General features: G+C 43.4%; 1 protein-coding gene across 5 annotated transcripts in view; it reads left to right on the top strand.

Annotated features, from left to right (window-relative positions):
• The first annotated feature begins 8,738 nt into the window (after positions 1-8,738).
• The window catches only part of LOC308324619 (RNA binding protein fox-1 homolog 2-like), an 80,404-nt gene continuing 78,783 nt past the window's right edge, over positions 8,739-10,359 (top strand). For all 5 annotated transcript variants that reach the window (XR_013964941.1, XM_080776770.1, XM_080776772.1 and 2 more), the window contains exon 1: positions 8,739-9,852. Coding sequence is in view for 4 of the 5 variants with exons in the window: in XM_080776770.1 (XP_080632896.1) it covers positions 9,601-9,852 (252 nt within the window). In the remaining variant the exon portion in view is untranslated. The remainder of the gene's footprint in view (positions 9,853-10,359) is intronic.

Raw genomic sequence — 10,359 nt, forward strand, 5'->3', positions numbered from 1 at the left:
TATAATAAATGTTTAGAAGCATCTTCCAGAAACATGAATGGTCTCAGAAATGTCATGATTTAATTCTTCAGCTTCGTGGACAAAAAAACAATTTAGCCTACTTTTATTTTGCTTTATTCCTAGCCCTGAAACATGACTGTCATGAAGTACGAGCGAGCGTCATGTGAACCATGGCTACTTTATTCCATGCATATGTAATGATAACTTAGTTAAAAACGGCAGAGAATGTGCATTTTCAGGCTGTGTCCCAAGTAAGTTTGTCTGGAACAGCCACTAATGAAATGTCAAGAGAGTCTACCATCGTGAACCGATTTGGGTTACTTGAATGATCTTACACTTGATGATGTCAATCATTGTTCCACTGCTGATCTGACCCCTGCATGGATGTGTAGTTAGCAGAGATACAGTATGAGTTGATTCTAATTTTTATTAAATAGCTTGACATACAGGTATCAAGTCGGGCTAAACGGGCTGATACCAGTTTAGAATAAGCTATTGGTGTTTGATAATGACACTCAATTCTATTACGAAACCAAAAAAAAATGAACTTTTACGAAGATTCTAATTAATTGAGATGGACCTGTATATGATGAATTTATACTTTTATCAAGTTTGAGGAATGTCCTATAAAGACAGGCTCTTTTATTTCTCCTTTCCCACAGACGCACAAGATGTCTTCAGCCGCCTCCTCCTCCTCCTCCTCCTCCTCCTCCTCCTCCTCCTCCAACAGCACCGTCCAGCAGGGCGCCCGGCCACTCCCTGCTTGGCTGGAACCCCTGCTGGAGTGTGCCGTGTGCCTGGAGCAGAACGACAGGACGGCCAAGGCATGTATTAAAGTTATCATCATCATCATCATTTTTCATCATCATTTATTTAACTCACAACGATGATCACATGGTTTGGAGCACAGATTCATAAAAGTTATACAATCGAAAGTATACAATACATTACAGATTACACGATATACATAGACATATCGGAAGGCTTCCCCTATTTGTACAGTGGAAGAACATTTTTCAGAAAAGCACCCAATTTATAGATTACTTTTTGTTTTTCAGATTTTAGTACCGTAATTAATTTAAACATAGAAGGGTGGGTCAAAAAATAAAGTGGCAGGTATTTTTGCCTGAAATTCATAATGCCAGTATTCTTACATTCCAACAAAACATGATACTCATCTCCAATTCTGGCTTCATTACATAAGTTACAAATCCTCTGACTTCTTTCCAATCCTTTATATCTACCGATGACCTTTGGGATTCTTGTTGTTTAGCCTAAGGTTGCAAATAGCCTGTCTATACTTACGGTTTTCACATAGGTCAGTCCTCACGACTAATTTCAGTCATTTGGGGATTCCATAGAAGCCAGTAGTCGCGTCCCTGAAAATGGCAGATCTACAAGCTCACAGCACGACACGCTGCGAGGTGTTGTGAGCTTGTAGACCTGCTGTTTTTCAGTTATTAGTTATTTTAATAAGATGACAGAGTATTTGAAGTTGTCAAACTAGCAATAGGATTCGTGTTCAGAAGCTACTTCCATGAAACATGAATGGCCTCTAGGACAGTGGTTCCCAAAGTGGGGTCTGGGGACCCCCAGGGGTCCTTGAGGGAGTTCCAGGGGGTCCCCAGCCAAATCATTGTTTGGAACCAAATGGACCCTTATGGGGTCCACATTGATTTTACACTATAACTTGGGGGTCTCGGAAATAGAAATGCCATTAAATGGGGGTCCGTAGACTAATTCATGTCAAACTGGGGGTCCTTGCAATTAAACGGGTTGAGCATCACTGCTAGAGCCGTAAAAATCTTCTCTCATGGGAGAATGGCATTTCAAAAGGGGCGGTCCGTGGGCTACTTGGTGTCAATTTGGGGGTCCTAACATGAAAAAGTTTGGGTACCACTGCCGTAGGTAGCCGCAATTTGCAACTCTAGATTTTTTTATAATGGGATGAATCTAGAGTTGCAATACCCTCCATTGACTCCCCACTCATCTTTTTTGGTTTGCTATCTGCTTGTCTCAAACAACGTTAAACTCACCAACATTGCAGCTGTAGTCCAAGCTTGCCTTGAATTATCCTCTTTCAATCTGCCGAGCTTGTTTTTCATAAAAATCCACCATAGAGATGTTATGAGCTACTTTCTGTCAAGACATCCTCTGCAAGTGATTATTTTTCTAAGTGCTGGAGTTTGGAAGCACTCGTCGTACGTCACTGAACGTCCCTGCGTTCCACCTGTTTCGAATTTGCACATAATGCAGGAGGCAGCAGCGCGACCCGTTAACAAAAACGAGTGCTTCCAAACTGCAAACTTTCGCTGTGCTGTACTACACAGGTTTTAGAATGACATAATCTTACAGACTGTGTTCATTGTGTATTTAGTAATGACAATACCTAAACATCCACATCTTACATACTCTGTTCATTATTGATCACTATTGGGTGGAGGAGGAGGAGGAGGAGGGTCTGCTTTGCTTTCACACTGTTTCACTAATCGGATTATGTGACAAAAGCGGTCCGTTGTTGAGAGTCATGAGGTTTTCTGTTGCTTCTGTTCCATGTGAAGATGCTCTCCTGTCAGCACACCTTCCACCGGCGGTGCCTCCAGGAGAAGGTGCTGAGCTGCAGCCAGCCAGCCTGCCCTGTGTGCCGCACGCCGGTGGAAGGTGTGCTGGACGCCCTCCCGCAGAACCTGCTTTTGGGGCAGGTGCTGGACTCAGGTCTGTACTGCTTTTATATATTTTTTTAATTATTATTATTTTTTACGTTTTAGTTTCATTTAGCCTATTAGACTACTATTTTTTAACAAAATAAACAAAATCTTTTAGATTGGCTATTTTGTACTACTTATTCATAGAGGTGATTCATATTGGATTCAATTTGGGGAGAGCTAAAACGTTTTGGGAGCCCCTCTTGATGCTTCCTGATCCCAGGAAGGATGATCTAGGGCCATGAGTGTCTATTTCAAACTGAGTGTTTTTTGACTGGGGGGGGGGGGGATTGCCTGTCATAATTAGACCCCCCTGTATTAGGATGTTGATATTCATTCATCAGACAACACTCTCCTCTCCCACTGACAGGTAGTCAGAGAGGACTAGGGTCATCGGTAGGCTGCCAGACGGAGGGGCTTCGTAAGTACTGTTTTATTTACTGCTGGCGTAAACCTGTAGTCAAGTTGTACAGGGTAGCAATAGTGTTTTTATTAAATACAAGAATGCTCTGGTAAAAACTGAGTCACGGCGCAGCCCATGCCCTACACACACACACACACACACACACACACACACACACACACGCACACACCACACAGACTGTGGGTAGTGGGGCAGACAGGTCCTAGCATCGCTGACTGTTTTTCGAGACTTGGCCCTCGGGCAACTTTACACACTGATCTGTCCTTCACTGGCTGTAAACCTGTCAATCTGTATATTGCACTTAACCATTTATTTATGTCCACACAAAGGAGATGCACTTCCGCATTCCATAATTGTTACAATGGGAGTCAAGGTTCAAGGTGTTTATTGTCGCACAGATGTACAGGTACAGCATTGTGAAAACCTTAGGTTGGTTGATGCTCCACAATACACATAAGTAAAAAAGTAAATAATTAAATAACGATACTAAGTATAAATTTAAAGAACTCAGATCAGTATATCTGCCTGTGTTGGCTTTGATACTCTGGTACCTCTTCCCCGAGGGCAGCAGCCTGAAACAAACTGTATGGGTGTGGGGTCCTTAATGATCCTCAGGGACTTCCTGAGGCATCTCTGAGTGTACAGTTCCTCCATGCTGGGCAGCCGACACCCAGTGATGCGCTCGGCTGAGCACCCTTCTGAGGGCCTTGGTTGGTGGTGCGCTCGGCTAGTTTTGCCACTCTCTTACTAGATTACTCTGGGTATACTGTAGGTATGGCTGCCAATTATAACAGACACTACAATGCTTGGTCATAAAGGCTTCCTCTAGGCTGTGGTCAAACACATACTGTGCGCTAAAATACATTAATAATAAATAATAAAAAATCACACCTGTGTCAACTGAGTGGTGCAACTCTCCTCTCTCTCTCTCTCTCTCTCTCTCTCTCTGTTTTAATAGTCTTTATTCCTGTCACATCAAAGTCGTTATTATTAAAGTCCTTATTGTATTCTTTCATTGCAGACCAGCGTGGAGCAGAGCCTGTGGCCTGTGGCCAGTCATCACTGTCTGTTGTATCAGACTCTGATACAACAGACAGTGATGAGTCTGACTGGGAGGAGGCCAGGGAGAGTCGGTCAGGTAGTCTGAAGAGACACCAGCGTGTCCACACTGGAGAAAAACCTTTCCCCTGCCAACACTGTGACAAGAGTTTCAGTCAGTCAAGTCATCTGAAGAGACACCAGCGTGCCCACACTGGAGAAAAACCTTTCCCCTGCCAACATTGTGACAAGAGTTTCAGTGAGGCAGGTTGTCTGAAGAGACACCAGCGTGTCCACACTGGAGAAAAACCTTTCCCCTGCCAACATTGTGACAAGAGTTTCAGTCAGGCAGGTGGTCTGAAGAGACACCAGCGTGCCCACACTGGAGAAAAACCTTTCCCCTGCCAACATTGTGACAAGAGTTTCAAACAGGCAGGTTGTCTGAAGAGACACCAGCGTGTCCACACTGGAGAAAAACCTTTCCCCTGCCAACATTGTGACAAGAGTTTCAGACAGTACGGTAATCTGAAGAGACACCAGCGTGCCCACACTGGAGAAAAACCTTGAAAAACGGTGTGACAAGAGTTTCAGTCGGGCAAGTCATCTGAAGAGACACCAGCGTGTCCACACTGGATAAACATTTAAAGATGGAGTGCTGTGATTTTTTTTTCTTTTTTGAGGGATGACGTTTCTGTTTGGATGTATGGGCTGTCAATCAGATAGGACTTTCCTGTTTGGATGTAGTTCTTAGTGTCCCTGGTGCACAAGTCGGATAGGACTTTTTGGTTTGTCTGATTGATGATATAGCCTATTTTTCTTCATACTATGCAGATAGCGCCAAGACCTTCATGTATTGCTTTACTATAAAGAATATCTGTTTGCACGGCGACAAATTTCTGAAATCGAAAGCCATCATTTTGACATATCTGTTGTATTTTATCAGACAAACATCCTCCTGAGCCTTGATCGGCCCAAAACATTGTGTTCGTTGTCATAATTTGTTACGATCCGAGTTGGCTTTGTCCGTGGCGTAACCGTCTTTAAATAAATTATATTAGAAGTGCCGATGGGAGAATGCATTGCGTTTTCATTTCCTGGGCCACTCGCTTTTCTGAAAGGGGGAGGGACTGCGGCGCTCTATAATGTAATGGATTGAATAACCCCTGGCGTTCTAGGTGTCACATGTGTTCGCGTTAATTAATTGTGATATTAACAAATGTACATTCTCCCAAAATGAAATGCATGAAACCCCCACCCCCGCAATACAAATTGAGGGTCCCAGAGATAGAAATACAATGAAATGGGGGTCCGTAGACTAATGCATGTCAAACTGGGGTGTCCTTGAAATGAAACGGGTTGAGAATCACTGCTAGAGCCGTACAAATCTTCTCTTATGGGGGGGTCCCTGGCATATCTTTTCAAATGGAGGTCTGCGGGCTATAATTGGTGTGAATTTGGGGGTCCTTGACATGAGAGAGTTTTGCTTTCTGAATAATGATCAAATTAATTATGTAGCCTATACTTAAATTTTCTTCTTAATCCTATTATTACTGAAGCCAAACGATACACTTTGCCAGTAAAGACACAGTCAAGAGACAATATCAACAATATACTGAGATGGGCCTACATCCAAATTGGTTCCATGGCATAGAGCAGTGGCTTTCAACCAGTGGTCCCGGGGACCACCAGTGGTCCTTGAGGACGTTCCAGGTGGTCCCCATTTAAATGATGGAGAGTTTGTAACCAAATGGACCCTTGTAGATCTTTAACTTGATCTTGAGAGTGCAAAGTAAAATGATACGCTCTCAAGAGTTACATTATTGTTATAAACATCTGTTTACAAGCAGTCTACACAATTAGAGAATGTAGAAGTCATTTTGACCTTAATGTTTGCCTCTTAATGGTACCAATTAACATCAATACAGCATGGAATTGTGAATTTTGTTGAAAATCTTATCCAATGACAACCAAAATCTTTAGTTTTTTTTTGGGGGGGGGGGGGGTTCTGAGAGGCTAAATGTCATCAAATGGTGGTCCGTGGCTCAAATGGGTCTGAGAGGCTAAATGTCATCAAATGGTGGCTCAAATGGGTCTGAGAGGCTAAATGTCATCAAATGGTGGTTCCGTGGCTCAAATGGGTCTGAGAGGCTAAATGTCATCAAATGGTGGTCCCGTGGCTCTAATGCTGAATAAATAAATAATGGACCTTGTCATGAAAAGGGTTTAAACCCACGGGCATTTATCAGACTCTGCCAGATCATGGAATACACAACTTCCTTCACAATCACATGAATCAATAGCACCCCCATCTGGCCGAGTCAGTTATTAGAGTTATCTTCAAACTGCACAGTCCAATTTGACCTTTCCACTCCCCCGACGGTACCAACTTAAAAACACGGAGCGGTTAATGATTGAAAACGAGGCTTAATAAATACAATAAGTAACATACATGGGCGTCATTTAATCAGGTCATTATAAAAACATTTTGGTTGTAGCCTACACAATCCAAGTTCATGTATCAGTAGGCCATGACATACCGGTAATCATTTATCACTCGTTTTCATGAATGCATCATCTCATTCATCTGTGCTGCTGCCTCCTGCATTATGTGCTAATTCAAAGCAGGTGCATGGATGGTAGGTACACAGGGCCGTTCGGTGACTTATTCTGATGAATTGAACATGGAGGACCCTGTATATAGGGCCGCGTGTAAACAAGTCTTTAATAGTGCTTTTCATGGTCAATTAATTCCTCGTAGCAGTTTTTGTATATGCTTTCATTTGAAATGTACCCATTCTACACACTGAAATAAGAAACCACCCTCAATCAATGAATTATGAGGCTTCCAAACCAAACCTAGAAATTGAATCACCTGCACGAAATTTCTTGGCAGAAAGCAGCTAATACTCATTGATTTTACAATATGAATTGGGGGTCCCCCAGTCCCAGAGATAGAAATGCCATTGGGGGTCCGTGGACTAATGCATGTCAATCTGGGGGTCCTTGAAATTAAACGGGTTGAGAATCACTGCTAGAGCCGTAAAAATCTTCTCTTATGGGGGTCCCTGGCATATGTTTTAAAATGGGGGTCAGTGGGCTGATTAGTGCCAATTTGGAGGTCCTTGACATGAAAAAGTTTGGGAAACACTGGTCTAAACAATGTCAAACATAACACTCTATATTTAACAGTTTGGAGAATTACAGCCTATAAAACAAATCAATACAAAACTGTTAACTGTGGACGACACGATAAAGCATACACTTTTGATTTGTATTGACTTAATTGTGCTCTCGTTTGAAATCTAGGCCTATAGCCTACCTATTCTACAAATTGTGAGGAGTACGACATTCAATCCATTTTCAATCACAGAGTAGGAGTCGAAGATGTTGACAGTAGCCTAGATACTGACTGCTGTGAAACAATCAACCAGCCCGATCAACTCAAGGCCATTGACCAACGGGGAAACAACATCTGAAGAGATCCAGGAAGGTACACAGAAGAAAGACTGAAACGCAGATCCTGGGCCAGTCCATTCCCACTGCTGCTCTGTACTCGATGTGTGCTTGTGTACTAGGCCTGTCTAGCACAGGCCTATACCAAGTATACTGGCACTGCAAACGAGCTGCTATCTGAGCTTATTTTCTATACTATTTAAATACGCGTGAGGGGGAAAATGCTGCCATTTGTCCTAAAATGTCTGCATGCAAAAATAAAGCTGCTATTTGTTTAAAAAATAAAGCTATAGCATATGATGCAATGTGGCATAGCTCTGTTTACTTTAATAATGATGCTGTAGCCTAGGCTATACCCCTCCAACTGTATTATACTTTCCCCATTTTCAACTGTTTTTATTGTATTTCGACACTTGCTTTGGCAATGTAAACGTATGTTTTCTCATGCCAATAAAGCTCCTTTGAATTGAATTGAATTGTGTGTCTGGCCACTATGGGCAAGAGCTGACTGCAGATCAGTGCCTCCGTCGTCCAGGGCCTTTCCACACTGCTACACTACACTGTCTGACTGTGTCTGTAGTCTGTATTCGGCATTTTAGCCACACGGAACACCATCTGATGACATTTTAGCCTCTCTCAGACAGACCCAAAACTATTAAAGCATGTTTTGTCGTCGGATAGGCCTACGATTTTGTCCACAATGTCATGCTGTATTGATGTGTTAACCATAGTAGGAGAGATAACGGGCCAAACGTTGATCAAAAATAAAAATTCTTAAGTTATACAATTGTCTAACTGTACTGTGTAGACATACTAAACTACTAAACTAAATACCAGATGTTTAACAATAAATTAACTCTTGAGAGCGTACAAATGAAACCACATATAATACGGAGTCCATTTGGTAATTTTGGTTACCGACTCTCCATCATTTATAGCTGCATATGGATGGATGGATGGATCATCGGATGACCACCTGGAAACCCCATCAAGGACTACTGGTGGTCCCCGGACCACTGGTTGAGAAACCGTGTTCTTCTCTCCGTCAGCCAGCCAGAGGGAGGCAGACACACACACACACACACACACCCCCACCAAGACAGGATCAGATCCACACACACAACACAGAGACCAACGAGGAGGAGGAAAAGGAGAAAGGGGCTAAAATAAAATCCAGGAGGAGAGAAAACAGAACACACAACCAGAGACTGAATGCAAGAACCTGTACGCGCGGAGCAGCAGCAGTAGGAGGAGGACAGAGAGACGGATAGATTATAAACTCGAAGGAGCAACTAAAAACTAACTATACTGATCCCAGCATTGTCTGTTATTGGCAGTACAGACCGTACACTACAGTCAGTGTGTCTGTGAGCCACATTCATAAGAAGAAGAGCCTTAAGGGGGGGCTATAGTGGGGAATGTGTTGCTACGAATACTAGCAGGAGGCTAGCTAACCGAGAGCTAGCCTAATTAGCTTGTCAGGGAGCAAGCCAAAGATTTGGTCATTGATACATACATTCATACTATACAGGCTGGGCAGGGGGAGGCACGCGGTGTTTGGTTCTACACACACACACACACACACACGAAAACATTTTTTTTTCCTCCAACGTGTTTTGTGGTGCAGCAAAGCAACGGGCCATGACGTTCGGTCTTCTGTCTTGAATAGCGAGCGTTTTAAGTTAAAAACCAATCAACATTTTTGCAAGCAAGCATTAAGAAACGTACGCGACTTGTATTGATATACATTTGTTTAAAGATCAGTACAGTATTTTATTTTTTATCTTTTAATCTTTTATTATTTTTTTTGCACGTTTTTCCATTGTGATTCTTTTTTTTTGGAGCCACCACCACCAGCACCGCCGGGGACCTGACCACCACAGATCGAGGAGAAAAGGGGTGAAAATACACACACACACACACAACAAGAAATAGGAGACTTTTCGAGTGGAGACTGTCTGTCTTGCCGTCCAAATTCCAATGTTAATGTCGACCGACGTAGCGTCCATCATGCTCCCCGTCGGTACTCGGGGAATCATGGACCGAGAGCTGGACATTGATCACACGGCCAGCGGTGCTGGAGGACCCCACGCGATCGCCACCGGAGGTCCGGCGGCGCTAGTCCGAGCGATGAAGCGGGGAGACCCCGAGCCAGAGGCGGCTCTCATCGACCTGGCCGGCGCCGAGTGCAAGCGGCCACGGATAGACGGGAGCGAAGGTGAAATCGGACAGGTACGTACATGTATGGATGAGAATGTAAACAAATGCAAAAAAATATCCGTTAAATCTTTGTGTGCTATAGTATATAATCGCTATGGGTATTATTTTCAGCTCCACGTTCTTTTGTAGCAAAAAAAAGAAGTCCCATGTTCCCCCCCCCTTCTCAATCCCCCTCCTATACCCAAACCTTTTGTTTCGAATCGAGAGAGCATCAGTTCAGTTATGGCTTGATCATGATGATGATGATGATGATGTTTTGATGGGCCCGTTACTCTCATCGACAACATGATCATGCATCATTGCAGCAAATGGGGGAAACCATTCAGTCAGTCAGACAGTGCAAGCATAATATCATGCACAGTTGAGTTGGCCCACTAGCCCAGCCAGGTATTGTAAACAACAGAACAGGCTGATAGTGAGTGAGTGTGTGACATGTTGAAATCCTTCCTTGTGGCCATGCAGCCATGCCCGTGGGCACTGCATATGGCGAGATAGAGAGATGAGAGAGAGAGAGAGAGC

Source organism: Protomyctophum bolini (assembly GCF_963924005.1).
Source record: "Protomyctophum bolini genome assembly, chromosome: 11".
NCBI lineage: Eukaryota > Metazoa > Chordata > Actinopteri > Myctophiformes > Myctophidae > Protomyctophum > Protomyctophum bolini.